Source organism: Pteropus medius, unplaced genomic scaffold (assembly GCF_902729225.1).
Source record: "Pteropus medius unplaced genomic scaffold, Ma_sr-lr_union100, whole genome shotgun sequence".
Taxonomy (NCBI): Eukaryota; Metazoa; Chordata; class Mammalia; order Chiroptera; family Pteropodidae; genus Pteropus; species Pteropus medius.
Window position 1 is genome coordinate 13736211 of NW_024342467.1, and position 18273 is coordinate 13754483.

The 18273-nt window shown below is 34.5% G+C and overlaps 1 protein-coding gene across 3 annotated transcripts in view; it reads right to left on the reverse strand.

The window, feature by feature from the left end:
* SKAP2 (src kinase associated phosphoprotein 2) overlaps positions 1-18273 on the reverse strand; it is a 159510-nt gene that overhangs the window by 58675 nt on the left and 82562 nt on the right. For all 3 annotated transcript variants that reach the window (XM_039862591.1, XM_039862590.1, XM_039862589.1), the window contains exons 5-6: positions 8629-8706; positions 7488-7571 (exon numbers count right to left, since the gene is read on the reverse strand). In XM_039862591.1, the coding sequence (XP_039718525.1) occupies positions 7488-7571; positions 8629-8706 (162 nt within the window). The remainder of the gene's footprint in view (positions 1-7487; positions 7572-8628; positions 8707-18273) is intronic.

Here is an 18273-nt window from a genome sequence, read left to right on the forward strand (position 1 = left end):
GGAATTTAATGTAGCATAGCTCATAAATACCTTGTAATAATTTAAGAGAGAGAAGGTATTTATTACATCCCCAGCATCGATGGAAAACAAACCTAAAAATAACCCACTTGCTCATGGCCACACAACCAGTAAGTGGTAAAAGCCAGGACCCTAACATAAGTCTGATTCCAAAGCCTTGCTTATTCAACCATTTCCTAGAAAAGTGTTTCTCAAGGTATATAGGTGTTTCTCAAGAAACGCCTATGTTAGAAACATCTTGGATGCATGTTAAAAATTCAGAAATGGCTACCACTCTGCACTTGCTCTGCAGGATCTCTGGGGGTGAGTCCAGGAACCAAATTTTTAGCAAGCATCCCAGGTGATTCTGATACACATTTAATGTTGGAAAAACCACTGTTCTAGAACATGTAATTTATGAAGTCTCGATAGAGAAAATAAACATTATCTTGCATTTCCTCCGGCAACTTGGGTCCAACTTTCTCAGCTTGCTTTACGGGCTCCTCTGTGTTTCCCCATCTCTTGCACAGTCACGACGGGTTATGCCCTAAATCCTGGCCTTTTCCCACAGTACAGTTTTCGCTGGGCAACCTCACCCAATTCCAAAGATTAAATTCCTATCAATATGCTTGTGACTCATAAGTCTCTATTTTCTTCAGAGTTGTACATCCAAATCTTCATCTGCTCTCTATACATATCTCGTCTCTTGAATGTCCTATAAGTACAATGAATACAACATGAGCACAATGGAGATCATCTTATCCCCACTCCCAACACTTGTGATCTTTCTTCTTGTGTCAGTAAATGGCACCTCCATTAACAGAAAACTGAGCATCATTTTTTATTTCTCGCTTTCCTTCATCAACTGTCCCCATGATCTGTTCTCTCCCTCCACCCCACTACAACCTACCAAAATTCAATCTGTCCTTTTTTTCTTGCAAATATGCTTACTTTTTCTCTTTTTTACTGGCTCTCGGAAAATATGTGTAAAACACCATCACTTTAAGTACAGTATGAATATAGCAACTAAATAATTCCATGTCATTTAGTATCCCTACAAGCTGTGGGCATTTGCCATTTGAGGACCCCCAGCATCCAAGTATCTTCTCTATTTTCATCCGGAGACTGTCAGGGGACATAGCCAGGATCCATCCCACCACAGATGCTGGAGGGCAGTAGACTTTCACTGCTCAAGATCAGCCAAGCAAATGCTCCAGCCTGGGACCTACATCTGAACTGAGCAACAAAATAATCAGAGAAGAGCTCAGAATCCATTTCCGGGCCAATGGCGGTCACCACCTGGTGCCAGTTCACAACGGCAAGAGTAGGAGTCCAGGCTTGGCAGGACCAGCACTCTGTCCCAGTTAGACTCTCCCTGGGGGTGGCACTGGGCTGAAGTTCTATCCACCTTGCCTCCCTTAGTCTTTGCCTGCTTTCTAAGCCTGGGCATTGAGCATTCCCATCAATTCTGTCTGAAAAACGACATTCTGCCAATTTCCTTTTCTGTGTAGTTAAACCTAGTTGTTTATACCAAGATTGATAACTTGGTACAAATGGCTAGCAAACAGAAAGATATGCAGTGTGTTCAGAAATTTTTGATACTATCTACTTCTTATATTTAAGAAGGCCTTTCCCCCAGTGAAGAACTCATGTTATTTCTGGAAGTATTAATGCTCATCAGTGGGAAAGTAGAAAATATGACCTTTAATACTAAACCCTTCCAATAAACTTTATCAAACTGATGAATGTGCTGTTCTAGGCCCTCAGCTAAAGATATATGAACATTTTCCTTGTTGATACAGCTCACAGAAATACAGCTGCCAATGCTAATTCAGAAATATACTTCTGGTGTTTTGAGTTATACCATGAGGAAATAGCAAATTATTACTATTTTAAGTGAAAAATACAATGTGCTCTATATATTTGTTACCTAAAGGCCTCAAATGGCTCTGAATAATAAACACAGGCAATATTTATGAGTCTAAAGGGAAGCATGTTAGTTAGAATTAAAAGTTTGGTTTATATTGTCTGGTAGCAGGAAATCTGGGGTATTTCTAAAACCTTTTTTTTTTTTCTTTAAAATAAAAGCACATTGCAAGCAAAAAAATCAAGTGGTTTTGTATACAGTCACACATTTTCAACCAAGGTATAAACGTGATTAAAAAGCAAGGTAATCTGACGTAGCTGTGAAGGGAGAATAAATAAATTACAGGCATTTCTGTAGACTGGGAATTTAAAACCGTTTCCACTTTTTTGGTTACACATACCATTTTCCTCTACAGCTGAAATTCAGATAATAATTGTGATATGGTCTATCAGACTATCATAACATGTAGTTATGGTTAAAATAAACATTACACAGAGAATATCTTCATATCCTATATGTACTATCCTCCTAGAACCTCCTTTGTAATTAGGGAATAAAGGACACTGTTACGACCCATGCAACGTGACAGCAGCTGAAAATGCCGCAGGTGACCTGCAGCTCTCTCATGCACTTAGGATGGTAAACAACCTCTGAACTCCCGGTCACTCTCAGCTTCAGAACACATCTTGTCTTTCATCTCACAGTCTCCTGACAGCTGTCAACGTGATCTCTTCAACATCCAATCAGAGTCTGTCGTGCCATCTACTTACCTTCAATGCTTGGAAACATTAAGTGTCACTTAGACAGGAAAGGCCAAACTCCTGACATGTAGCAACTTGACCTCACCCATTCCTCGCTCATAGCCCTCATTTACCTACTGCCCCAGTGAGCCGGCTTCTACCTATCATACTGTTTTACGGGTCCTCTGTGCCCCCTCCTCTGAACCAATGTATCATACTGCTTTGTATTAATAATATCTGACACAAAGATGTGCAAATAAAATCTACTGGTACAGATGTTGCTCGCTCTGTCTATCTATACACAGGCAGATGCAACATCATCTATATCTTTACATCCATATACATAGATATAGCAGTACACAATTTGATTTAAAATATATCTACCTTCAATCACTATATAGCTTCCATCTATATACAGATGTAGATATTTTATATTTAGATCAAACCGTGTCCTGTTTTACTGCAAACCAACATGATTCGTCATCATCAGACCTTTTATAAGACAGTTTGTACTTGAATATTTCTGCATGTTGATAAATCCTACTAAATATCAGAATTTCATTTTAACTTCTCTATATTGTTACAAGGTCTCTTAACTACAAAGGCAGAAACTAAAGGCCTTTTATTTAACATTTATTGTGATAAACTTTTAAGGTTAATGTTTGCATATCGAAGGCCCAAAATCCTATAAAATTACAATAATTCTGATAAAAAGTAGAATTATTCCTATTTCTTAAGGAATAACAAAGGTACTATTCCTTCTTTATATAAGCAAAATAATATAAATTCTTAAAATATCAGAGTTCATTTATATATTTTATATATACTCCTGATATAATTATAAAATGCTGATGCTTTGACCTATGAATTTGCCTCTATCAAATGAGTCAGGAAAAAAGGTAAGCTTTTATGGCTGTTGCTGAAATTATTGTTATAATACAGTAGAACTTCCAATTGTACAAACAGCGTCACTTTAATAGAATTTTTAAAATACTAAAATAAAACTATGATGCTTTTTCAACATCAAAAGACACTTTATAATTTTCATCCAAACTGAATGGATATGTCCGATTTTTCTTATCAGTGGTGAAGTTGTGGGGAAAGTGAGACAGCAGAAAGGTCAAGTTCAATGATAAATTTTATTTCCCTGCCCGCCTGAAAGTTTTGTTATTTTAAATGATCTATATTAAGTCTAACTTTTACATCTGGCTTTTATAATATATTGAAACGATATTACAATGAAAAAGTTACAACCACCTGACGTAATCACTTTTGACTTGGTAGGACCCAGGCTACTTGCTGCTGCCACATCCTGGATGGTGCTAGGGTTTCCTTTAACTGGGGAGTCGGGGTAGGGCAGCAAACCCCTTATGTGGGAAGAAAAGAGATACTACAAACTAAACCCTCCCCACTAAAAGTGGGAAGAGATAAGAAAATTCATAATGCTGATTCAAGATTACATGGAAGTTAAACAGAAAAAGGATAAAAGCAAAACAAAACATGAGTTTGGAACAGATTCCTAAATAGGCCTTGGCTAACAGGCACATTGGAGGGGCTGACAACAAGCACGTCGTGGAGAAGAGCCTAGCGTTGGAGCCAGAGAGATCTGCACTGATCCTGTCTGCCTTTTCAACAACCATGTAATGAACCTCTCTTGGCTAGACTAGCTCAGTATCCTCCAAAAGGATCCTGTTGGCTCAGTCTCTGTCCATTTCAATCCATCTTCCACAATTACTTCCTAGAAACTAACTCAGGTCACAGAGCCCTATGCTTAATCGGATCCTAACCCATCCCTTTAGCCTTCTGTGACCCCTCCTCTCACTCACTCTATGCTCTGCCTTGATTCCAACCTCGATCTCATCCAAGGCCTTTTGTAACTCAGAATCTCTGCTGTTCCCCTGACTGGAATGCCCTTTACCCTTCTTTACCTGACAAACTCCAGCTCACAACCAGTGAAGGGTCCTCTCCACTAGGACCCTAGGGCTAACTCCCCTAGGCAGTTAGCCATCCCTCCTTTGTGATCCAAAGATATTTTATTTAAATCACTTATTATATCTGGTTGAAATGATCGGTTTACCCACTCAGCCCCCACCTCTAATCCCATGATGCCCTTTCTCCCTCTCACTAACTGTGAGTACCTCTAAGGCAGAATTATCTTTGCAACTCTAGTGGCTAGCATCCAACAAGTATCCAGTAGATATTTAGCAAATAAAAAAATAAATAAATGAAAGAGCGAATAAATGACTATCTTGATGGCAGTCTGAGTACCTACCATCAAAGAAGTTTGATGAATGAGATTTGATCAAAGGAAGAAGGAAATGAAAGGATGGATGTAATTTCATGAAGTGATAAAATATGTACTCTCTCAATATATATATTTATTACTTAAAGGACCCAAATGGCCATGAATAATAAATACAGGTAATATTTATGGGCACAAAGGTAAGTGCATTATTTACTCTAGAGGCTGGAACTACTCTTTCTAAGCCATTACTATCTTGATGGGTCAAAATTGTTTTTGGCACACACAGTGTGTTAGAAAATATGAACTATGCAGCTGTCGAACAGTAACAAAGTACAGTTTAACCTAGTAAGTGGTATCAACTCCTTCTGTGCCTCTATAATCCATCCATCTAAATCCTACTTAGTTAGAGGATTATAGTTCTCATATATCTAAACAGCGCTTTCCAAAGTTTAGGTAAATAGTTCACATGTACAGTAAACAAGACTGTATAAATCATCTATCCGATTTCAAAAAAGAAAAGAAAAATTTTATGTGACAAGTATTTTTTCTTGGAAAGAAAAAGATACAAAGGAAGGAAATTAGGATCATGCCAAACAGGCAATTAAAACTGTCTCAAGAGAGATTTTCCCCCCCACAAGTCCCTAAAAGGAAAACTGGCCAAGAATTCCAAAAGATGCAGCCACAGAGGAAAGAACCACCAGAAGCAGATCTAAAATCTCCATGGAAACAGATAAGAGTTTAAGAAAATATAAACCAGATCTTCAAATATCTACATAGAAAAGGAATGCTAGAATAGCAATTATTAAGAAGCAGGGTGGTAGAGGTGGTGAAATGGATCACAAAGCAGTAAAATACAAATTACAAAGAAGATTATTACCAAAAGGTCTCATCAAATAAGACTAGAAATTAAAGTTTAACTAATACCTCCCCAAAAGCCCCTAAAATTTTTATTTACTGAATATTAGCTTTTGAAATAAATATAAACACACCTTAGGTTTTGGGAAAACTCTTGCTAATCTTTGACCTAACAGTTGGTATAAACTAGTTAGGACAGAGAGTGGATGCAACATATTAGTGTTCACGGATTCTTAAAGAAATCAGAAGCGAGAAGCCTAACTACACCAAAGTCACAAGGATTTGAAACCTCCCTCCCTTGGTCTTATGAACTAGAGGATATTTCTTTGTAGAAAAGTAAGATTTTGTTCTCAATTCACAATGCTGTACAAAATTATATTTCTATCACAGTACTGCATGTTTATGACCTATGATGACCATAATTGAACTTGGACTCTAAATTTTGTCAAAATCACCTACTTACCCTTAGCAGAAGAATGAAGGCTGCCCATCGACAGTTGTTTATAGTTTACACTTCACTAATGCCATTATTACATTTGAACATATTGCAAACTAGTGACAGAATGCAAACTACCCACTAAATTAATTCTTAATTTGCTAATCCCATTAGCCAAAAGGTGATATCAACTTCTAGCATCATGCATGTATTTCAAATTTATCTGAAATATACACATAATATCTGCTCGGTTTTATAATATGGGAAAAAACTCTCAAAACCTTAGAATAATGTCAAACGAATCATAAATTTACAAACAACACTGATAAGTAACAACGCTGATAAGAATTCCATAGGAAAGTTTATAGTAGTAGAATACTGGACTAGTATGCCTTTTTTTCTCCTTACGTGTCTTTTCTGGAAATGAATGTTAGCTATTTTTATATGACCTTTACTTTATAATATTTAACTTCTGACCTGCTTTCCTTGAAAAAAGCAAAACTAAAAAAGCTTATATTCTTTAAGTTTCAATATTTTATGTCTTTATTTGTTCAAACAATGACCTTAAAATTATGTAAACTATGACTAAGAGATGCATTACTTAGCAAATGAAGTTACAAAACATAACTTCTTGTTTCTAAATTAATATAGTGGCAATAGTGGTTAAGAGTATGGACTCTAACCATTATGCCTAGATTCAAATCCCACATCGGCTATTTACCAGTTCTGTGACCTCTAACAAGTTACTTAACTTCTCTGTTATCAGCTTTCCAAACAGTAAAATAAATGGGGCTAATAACATACCTACCACACAGAGTTATAAAACAATAAATATAGCTATAGTGCTTAGACAGGTAAGATGTTTAGAACATAACCCCTGTGTAAGTGCTTGCTGTTATTTAAATATGTAAAAGAAGCTAGAAAATGTGTTGCACATATTTCATTTAATCTAAATTTTTCTTTTAAAATATTTGAAGAAAAAAAATCTTTTCCTCCCTTCAAAACTCTCACAATCCTAATGGTCTGAACTTTTCCAGAGATTCCACAGCTATAGCCTAATTGATAACTATTTCCTAAGGTGAAAGGCCACGTAGGTGAAAGTTATTTTACTCACATTCTTAATTCAATAAAACACAATCGGGTTAATTTTAAGGGCATTTTGGGATTCGGAGCGTTTGTCAAATGATGAAATAGAATTATAAAGTAGTCTTAGACTATAATTATTAAAATTCTCACTTATTCTTTCTCCATCTGTCTTCAGTTAACTCTGTACCAAAAAGGGAGGAGAGTTAACATGCCCCCCGACCCTCAACAATAGAAGCTGATATAACCGAACGCCAGTACTACCTTTATCGCTTCCATAGTAGTAGAATACTGTTTTACTGAGAGCACACCACCGTTTCTGCCATTCAAATCCCAGAAAGCTGTGATCTACAATAAAAGGGGGTTGGGGACGGGGAGTGGAAGCAACAGTTTAGATAACACACATTACATATGTAAACACAATGCCCTTTCCTAATTGTAAAAAGAAAAGTTAGTTATATGACTTGCAAGATTCCTTTTTCAGCTCTAAAATTTTAGGACTAATTAATTTATATCTTCTTTTCCAAGAGACAAACAAAAAGCAAAGCTAAAAGGAGTAAAGTGAAACAGAGAGAAGCTGCTACATTTATGGGATCAACTGCGTAGCTCACAAACTTTCCCAACAGGACGGTTGAAAAGGCCTTTACTATGCAGTCCTGAGATAACTGATTCGTCTGGGCTCCATTTTCTCATGTTATAAAAGGGAGCGGGGAAGAGTTGACCTAGATTATTTCTATTATCTCTTTGAGCTTTTAAACTCAGCTGAGAAAACTAAGAAAAGCAAATGAATATAAATCGAAAGGCCCGAAATGACTACCTGAGAGATAAGCAGAATGGTAATGAAGAGACTTTCTGCTTTTTGTTTCTCATATCATAATACCACCTCTATATTAATTTCCATTATATATTGGTGTTGAAAGAGTGAGACCATATGGTCCGCTCCCAATTACCATAGTCAGTGGAGAGGAACACTGAATGCATAACAGAAAATGGCAGATGACGTGCCGGACTGGACCTGCACCGTAGCAGACATGGTGTGTGCCATGTGAGGAGCAGGATAACCTGCTGCTCAGCCGGGTGAGAAGGGGTGAGACATCCCATCCTGGAGGACACAGTCATGGCTCACAGCCTTCCTCTAAGAGGCAGGAAATACTTCCCAAATCATTTACAAATAACCAATGTTGACAACTAAAAACCTGACCAAATTTTTTTTTTTTTTTTTTAATTAAAAGTTATTTAGAGCAAAAAGCTGTATTTTGTGGTTTGGATGTCATCCAGATTTTTCTTAACCTTAAAACTCTTCAATCACCTAAAGAGAATACTGGCTCCACAAGCATACTGTAAGCGTATTTTATCTAAAGATAAAAACCATGTTTAGATTTTGCATTAGAATCTTACAGTTTACCTTTTCTGCGTTTTTCAAGATAGCCAGCCTTTAAAACAAAAGTAAGGTCCTGTGCTGCAATTGGAGGGAACTGGTTTCCTGTGGGAAGTAGAGGGGGAAAAAAAACAGTCAGTCAGTAATCCATTTCAGAAAAACCAAGTACCAGATCTTATTAGATTCGCTGTACTTTTAATTACCCTAACGAATTAAGTCTAAGTCCATAAGCTTTGTTTCAGATCCATTCTATAGACTAGTCCCTCTCCTTCTGTAAACCACAACAGGGGAAAAAAGAAAAGTTCTATACTCCTTTCTTAAAATATTATGCTCCCAAAAATACAATAATAGTATGTAACCGAATGATCACTAAAGGGCAATACTTTTGAATCTATAGTGTAGGGAAAGGACTAGGAAACTATTATAAATAAATGAAATAAATCCCTGAAATAGTAGTTAGGAATTTCAAACAAATCATAGAAGCATCTTTACATTTATGCTGGATTAACTCTTCAAGAATTTTGTTGCGTATTGACTCTTACCTGCATGTCCCTATTCCTATCAAGTAAAGCATAAAACGATTTTTCCTCAAAAACAAAATTTTCCCCAAAACAAATGCTAAAATTTGCTTCTCTTTATTTACAACAAATATTCTCTTCCTGCTTGTACTCACAGAGACATTTAATTTTCTAAACATTTTTTTGCTATTTGCTATCTAGGAGTTGTTTAATGTACATGTAATTTTTAAAAATAAAAAAACAAAAGTTTATTAATAGGTACTTGGATACGTTCAATTTTAAGTTCTTAGAAGAACCATTTTATTTGTATAGCATCATAAACATGAAAACATTTAATATTTTTGATGGTGGAAATTGAAAATTTATAACACCATATAAAAAGTAGTAATTTCTCTTTAAAAAACATGAATTCTTACATCATTTAGACCTCATACCACTACCAACAATGATCAGTAGCATGTCACCATTTAAGAAGATTCACACTGACCCAAAGAATTAAGACTATACAAATGTAGGTATCAAGACACATGAAGAAAAGGAAGGTAAGGCTAATATAAACCTACTTGGCAGGAAACAAAAAAGAGCTGCCAAACATTTGCCAAACACCACAATTACATTATCTCACCATGAGAAACTATGCAACACGGCTAATTACACATCTTTCTAACAATTTCACAATTATATTATCAGCTTTGTTTCACTATCCAAATTCACACCCTTGTCCCAAAAACAAGTTTAGCACTGAGCCTTAATCCTTTGGCACACAGTAGGCATTCAGTAAGTGTTAGCTTTTATTAATTGCTATAATTAAATATTATTATATTTTAGTATAATTTTAAATATTAGTTCAAATGAATGAATGCCAATGTAAATGTATGACTATTCAATGTTGCTTAGAGAATTTTAATCATAAAGATGAAAAAAAGCATGATTTGTTAATTGCACAAGTTAAGCATTGTAGTTATTTTAGAAGCAAAGATTTCTTTTTGGTTGATGGAGATATTATATCCCAACCAAGGAGAGAAAAAAATTAAGGCATACTCTAGGGCAGGGGTCCTCAACCCCTGGGATGGGGACTGGTACCACCAGTCCATGGTCTGTTAAGACCTGGGCCACACAGCAAGAGATGAGCAGCAAGCAAGAGAGCGAAGCTTCATCTGTATTTGCAGCCGCTCCTAGCACTAACATCACCGCCTCGGTTCTGCCTCAGATCATTAGGCATTAGATTCTAATAGGAGCACAGGTCCCTGGTGCCAAAAAGGTTGGGGACTGTTGTTCTAGGGCATCTTAATCCTCCTGCAGATGATTACTACAAGAGCTTGTTTAAGTGGCCACAAGTTTTTGGTACCCTCAGGAAATAAGGATATACTGACAAAGATTCTTTTCTTTTTACAATATGAGCTGTACTGCTTATATAATAGTTCTATTTTTTCTAAAGCAGCTCAAAATACTAGACATTAAAACTAACACCCTACAAGAGCAGGCAAGGAATGGGTCTTCTTCCAAATTACAATTTGGGAATCTGAAACATGCAAAATGGCAACGAGGTCACAGTGAATGGAAATAAACAATTATCAAGTGCCTACAATATTTCTAGCAATTCAGTGGAAAAAAGGCAGTAGTGGAATCCAAATTTTCTTACAGTTAGGTTGGTATTTTACTCACAAGACCACTGTTTTTAAAGGATTACTCAAGAGTTCTAGAATGTGTCTTGAAACTTTTGCCTTAAAAACAAATTGTGTATATAATGGATGTAGTCCACCAGCAAGCTAAAGGAATAGATTTTAGAATCTGAAAAATGGAGAAGAGCTCCAAAGTATGAAAACAAAAAACAAATTATCTAAAAACCAAGGTATTACCAAACCTTGGCAATTTTATTAAACTACTGTTTTAACCTTTTCCCTTTTACTTAGGATTAAAAACACTGGAATACCTAAATACTTGTAATGTATTTAAGAAATAAGTTTTATTGTTAAAAAAAAGTTTTAACTATTAAAAATTATTTAAAATAAAAAATAATTATTTGAATTTCAGAGAAAAATATGAACTTCCTTTGGCAGGAAGAATCATTTTTAGATGTTAGGTAGGTTGGATATAAAACTAGTCTTGGTATCAATAAGGTAAACAGTTGCATTCCTGCATGCAGAATAGGAAAAGGTGGAAAAATAGAGTTGAGAGAAAAGAGAAATCCAATCATCCCTTTCTTTTTTGTACCTCTTTTCTCAAAATAATCTAAATTAACAGACTTTAATTCACAATTTTGTTCAGCACAGTTGCATCGCGGTGTCTTGATGCACTATTTCTGAGCCTTCTCCAACAACACTGACATGTCTCCTAATCTACACACACACGCACACGCACACACGCATGCCCACACACACGTGCGCACACTCTATCCCAGTCTCACACCTCTTGAAATGTATTTATTTTTCTAACACATAGAGAGAGGCATCGATTCCAAAGAGCGACTTAAATTTTTTTTTTTTTAATCTATAGAGGTTCTAACTACTAAGTGCTGGACTTAACTTTTTATTCAGTTTCCTTTTTTCTACATATTTGGCTCTTCCTATAGGGCTATGAATAGGTAGGTGTCAAGGGATGTGATTCACAGACTTTTTCAAAAGAGACACCTGTTTTTCCCTATCTTTCTTATTTTTTGATATGCAGCTTTGATGACCAATTTAAATGTTAAGATTTCTAAGGACTCTAAAGCCTCATTTTTCCTATATTGTCATTAATAAATTATTATAATATTGTGAGTTTCACTGCATTAATATAGTCATGGTTTTACGGTTGTTCAATCTAGACTTTGTACAAAATTCCTGTTAGGTTACTGAGTCTCACCTGTTACTAGCTTCCATTTACTCTTATTTTTACTGGCTTTTCCTTTTATTACTTGGTATTTACATAGTTTTCAATATAAAAGCTAAAGTTTCAATTAGTATAATTTTGCCATCTACACAACTGAAGATTATATTTCCCTAAATGTTAGAAAAGGAGATATATAAAAAAGATTGTTTCTGCTCATAAGAATTTTCACTCTGAGCCAGGATCTTGGTCTAGTCAGTCAAATATTCTGACACCACATAATATGACTGTTTTCTGTGAACTACAAAATGTTAAGGGTAAGTCTCTCAACAATATCTTTTTTTTTCTCTCAACTCATATGAATAAAACACCCATAAGTTTATCTAGATCTTTTTAAATTCTTCATTTTCACCTGAGAGTTGCGCTACTGAGTTCCATAAATTGGCCGCCTCTGGAGAGAGATAGTGCTTCCTTTTATCTCTTCCAAACTTAAATGTGATAAACTTTATTAAATGACTGTTCATTATAGCATTCCTGAATTTGAGAAATAAACCACTCCTTTTTGTTACAGTATCCACTCATTTAATGATTGCTTTATATTTAAAACACGCATAAGGCTTCAATTTTCCAAGAATACTAACCGTTTTAGTTTCTCATTTCATGCTAGCAATACCCTCTTCTACCGCCTTCTACCATCTCAGTGCTCATTTTATTTCTAGGTTAACTTCTCAGTTTAAGATGTGGTCATCAGAATTGAAGTTTATTTTTAAATGTCACTATTTCGTGCATTATAATTTTGCATAAAAATAGAAAAATGCTCTGTTTCCTATATCTTTCCAGATGATGTCCAAGATCCTGTAGACATTTCTGGCTGAAGGGTACATTGGGAATTTAGCTTTAGAAAACAGTTCCCAGAGCTATTACTGGCTCAGAACTCATTTCATAAGTGCAATTTAATTACACTTTACTTCACATTTGCACACACAAACTTAGATGCCATCTTCCCTGTTTCTAGAGAATAGATACAAATAATAGATACAAAAACACAGAGTTGCTGACATTTTTTTTCTTATTATTCTAAAAGGTTTTACATGCAAAGAATTCACTAGTATTCTAAAAGGTTTTACATGTGAAAATTCACCAGTATACCTGCAAAACAAAACATAAAGACTATGTCCTAACAAGAAAGATAAACCTAAACTTAACTTGAATATAAATATTAAATGAAATGGTTTCGTGGTACAGCAGAGACCTAGAAGCTTAGTTTTACATTAATACTGACTTCAAGATGCGTGACATAGGTTAAAGAGGTCTGTAATGAATCCCCAGTTCTACAAATTCGTGACCTTCAGCAGGTCACTAAACCTCTTTGGGTATCAGTTTCCTCATCCAAAACATGAAAAAATTAGATTAGGTCGACTCTAAGGCCCTCCCAACTCTAGGATTCCTTTAAATATAAATGCACTAATACTTTTTCTCATATTTTCAGTAACAAATGGCCAAGTCCAAGATGGACTCAATATTTACAACACATTTTTTTTTTAGAATAACTGATAACTTCCTTTAGATCTTTAATTTTATAAGGAATAACTTAATGTACTATAAAAGAGTGATACCTCATGGTATTAAGAAGTGGTCATCAGAATTGAAGTTTATTATTAAGTATCAATATTTCATGCATTATAATTTTGTATAAAAATAGAAAAACTGTATGTTCCCAATGTACCCTTAATATTAACATTCTAAAACAATTTTAGAACTGTTTATGTCATTTCAAAAGTTTGATTCCTAGCTAGATTCTTGGCCTGGAATATCTATGAAAAAAAACAAATCTATAAATTAAACATTTTCATATTCTAATAATTCTCCCCTCTATACAGAATATTTGGAATTTCAAGTCCTTTCATCGATTTTTTAGTGGCATAAAGAAAATTATTACGTATTTAATGGACATATGAAATAATAACCTTTAAGAAAATAACCAGTACAGAAAGCAAAAGATTACTAATTATGTTACGTTAGTATAGTCCTTCCACAGAGCTTATTTTCTCACTTACCACACCTTTACTGTCATCAGAAAAATTAACCAGTGAAGGTACTTACTAGTACTGGAGATCTCTAAGACTATCAGGCTATTTCCTTTGAAAGAAAAAAGAGGCTTATACCACGCTTAGATACAAAGATGGTCAACCTCTAATTACTAGAACCATAGAATTCCCAGGGGGTTAAGCCTTGGGGACAAGGCTTTAAAGACTGATATAGTGGCCCATGTGAATGACACTGAGGGTAAAAGCAGAGGCTACAGCTTGCAGGTTTGCCATCTGTTAGTCTCCCCCACCCCACCTCTATAAAGTGGCAAGACACTCTGAAAGCCACCAAGCAAAAACTGAATAATCATTAAGACAACTCAAGTTTGCCTTTATTAACTCTACTTCTTGAAATGGAAATTCCAATAGCCTCATGGGAGTTCCACTAGGTCTTTAAAAGGTCTCTCTGAAACCAAAGAAGACAATAGCTATTAATATTATAACTATATACATGCAGGAATTATTTCATGAAAAGATATGTTAAGGATCTGTTCACAGTCCAGTCAAAAGCTCTATTTTGTATCAAAAAATATATAATACATATAATTGTGGCTGCTACTAATTTTCATGGAAGTCTACCAAAATATGTAAAATTCAAATAGTAATAGAATGATTAAGAGAATAATTAAGAATCAGAATTAAGCCAAATCTGAAATCAAGTGTGTTCCTCAATAGTCCAAAAGCCATAGATCAAAAGTATGTGAGTTATGTTATCCATACAGTTGTATTATCCTTCACAGTCACTTAAAACTGTTCCTTTTACTTTAGAGTATGCTTAAGTGTATGACCAGAATGTGAATTACCTAATTACATATCTGAAGACTGCTTTTCAGATAAAATTTTAATATAAGACTGCTGACCCTAGCTCATAAATTTAGGTATACAAAAATAAAAACTTCTTTAAGATTTCTGATTCTTTGCTCTAATGATAGACCACAAGGTATGACATTTTTATAATGCATTAAAATTATTCCTTATAGAATTAAAAAATGCTTTTTATCTATAAGTTCCAGAGTTACTGATTTGCAGAAACCTCTGCAGACTCCCTCAGTCATTTACAGGGATGGAAGTATATCGATATACTGAATCAGTCATTTGAAAAAAGGTTCGATATGAGAAATTTCACTCAGCACAAGACTACTGTTCATATAATCGGGGCACCCTCTACACTTTTATATTGCGATAAAGGCTATTGTTTGATAATAGATCATTAGATCTCACAGAAAGAACTTAAACTTTATCTCCTATATAGAACAACTTCTCAGTTACTTTGTATTTGCCCATATTTTTTTAAGTAGCTGAAAACAACACAAAGTTATTATCTTCCAGTTCCGGAAGTCGAAAGTCCACTAGGCTAAAATCGAGATGTCATCAGTGCTGTGTTCTTCCTAGAGGCTCTAGAGGAGAGTCTATTTCCTTGCCTGTCCAGTTCCCAGAGGCTGACCTATTTCACTGGCCACTGGCTCCCTTCCATCTTCGAAGCCAGAGATGGCCAGTTGAGTCTTTCTCACAATGGCCCACTCTTGTTTGGATTCTTCTGCCTCCTTCTTCCCCATTTAAGGTTTCTTGTATGTACACTGGGCCCACATGAATAATCTTCTTATTTTAAGGTCAGCTGATTATAAACCTTATTCCATCTGCAATCTTAATTCCCCCTTTCCATGTAACAACATATTCACAGGTCCCAAGGATTAGGATTTGAACTTTTGGGGGGACTATTATTGTGCCTACTGCATCCCCCCATTATACATAACAGTTGTGTGTGTGTGTGTGTATCTGCCGATATCTTAATCGTCTTCTTTGTAGCAAGAAAAAAATTAAATTCATAAAAACAACAGTCTTTTTTAAAAGTCTGTGATACACAAACACTTTGAGAAAATGAGATACAAGCCTAAAGTGGAATATGCTTTTTTTAAGTTAAAATATGTCTAAATATATCAAAATTGTCACAGATACTCTAAACAATACAAAATTAGATACAAATATGAACTGGGTTTTAATTTAATTTAATTTCCTCAATCTGATTTTGCATCTGAGAATTGTGGTAAAAAACCTGGGTTTTGGATTCAAATTGCAGCTTGATCACTAGTTCTGTGACTTAGACAAGTGACTTGATTTCATTAACTTTAGTTTTCAAATCCTTGGAAGTAGATAATACAAGGGCACACTATGGAGAATTATTATGAAGATATAATAGGACAGCACTTAAGATAACTCTAAGAAATATTAGTGCTTTTAGTCCATTGTTCCACATACAAGAAAAGAAGAAAGTTGAAAAGATAAACCACTACAATAAAATTTGAAAGTCAAATATTTTTTAACAATACAAATTCCTTTCCAGCTACAGATATTTGGGAAAAAAAAAATCTGATGCATGAAAAATATTTTATGGCATTGTACACAGTAAAGATTAGTATAAATGAAAAGGAACACTTAATTCATTTATTAAGTAAACATTTACTAGTATATTATGTTCCAGGCCCTTCTCTAAATACTACCTAAATAGGCAACTAGAAAAAGTAAACTCGACTTCATTGAAAATTTGTTGAAAGGGTTTAAAAGAAAAGTCAAATAATTTATGTATAAAATTTAAAGAATAATCAATAATTGGTTTTACTCGAGTACTTCTTTATCTATCAAACATAACCTTTTCCATATTGCCGGACTGTAAGTTTTAAGCATCTCTTTTAAAAAGCATCATCAAATATAAATAACAAATACACATAAACAAATATCAGCATGGTTCTTGAGGTAATAATAACTGTGACAGCTAACATTTATTAAGCCTTTACCATGAGTTAAACATGATACAGTCATCATCTCACTCCATTTTCATACAGCCACAAGAAATAACCATTATTAGCTCCCTGTTACTAATGGGAAATCAAGGTCACATACAATGAGTGGTGGAGACAGGACCCAAGGTCCGTCCAACAAAGCGCATTCTCTGAAATGCTATGTCACACTGTTGATGGAATAAGTGAATGCCATCTGTAGACACTGTATTAAGACAATGTCACAGAATTGCGGCTCTACGGCATTAAAGTAATCACGATTATTTAAAATTAATTCTTTTACAGCAGAAGACATATTTAAAAATATTATACATTTAAAATTCCATAATGTTTGTTTTATTTTCTACAAGATTTTGGAGAAGTTCATTTTGCTTCCTAAAAATGTCTTTTTAAGACTTCCATTTTGGTTTACAAACACACAAACATGAGGCAAATTAGTAATGGGAAAACTGATATTTATGGAAGGAAAAAGAGGCTCTTTGTGTATGCAGATTCCTCTAGCAAACTGCATGAAAATAAGAAATGAATATAACTTAGACTGCATTCTTTTAGCTCCTTTTAATTCAAGTATGTTTCATTTTCATAGGCCACATGGCAAGTTTTTATTTTTTGTCTTTTGCAACTCAACTATTTTATGTTGTGGGTTTTAAGCTATAGATTTGTACAATTACTTTTAGAATATGATTAACATTTTTCTAGCTTGTAATATTCTTTAAGTTCATTTTTATTCACTTATTTTTCCTGCTCTGTGTACAGTTTAGAGCCATTAAAAAGATCATATCTGAAGTATCTGAAATAGCAATATGAAGTTAGAAGTCTTCTATATTGAATAATAAAGTATATGTTTTTGGTTTTGCCTTGAAGAAAGAGAACAGGTATATAAACAATTGTCATTCTATTCTTATCTCCCCAGATAATCTTATTATTGAGGGTTGATTAATATTAAGTGAAAAAAACTTAGTATAAAAACTATCAAATGTGAAAATATTTTATGACTAACTTAAGTTAATAAAAAATAAATATTTCTGAATAAAGACTCTACTTATGGTCTTACTCTGATTATTTGATTACTAAATTGGGTTGGATTACTAAAGCAAATACATTCTCAAACATTCTTCATGCTTTAGTATTTGTTATCTGTTTCTGTTTAAAACAACTCCCTATTTTTTATTTAAATCAAAATGCCTTTGGCATTTCCCCTCTTCTGCCATTCAAAGTGTTTTAAGGATTCTCTCTCCCTCTCCCCCTCTCTCCCTCTCGCTCTCTCGCTCTCGCTCTTTCTCTCTCTGATACAATTTATCTTTCTATCTGAAATAGGTCTCTTATTTCAATACAGGTTTAAAATGAATACATTCTTATCTATTACTATGATTGTTAATTTAGTGATATGCTGCTTCATGCCCCCCCCCCATCCAAAAGCATTTTAGGCATTAGTACAGATACAATGGATAAGAAAATTAAAAG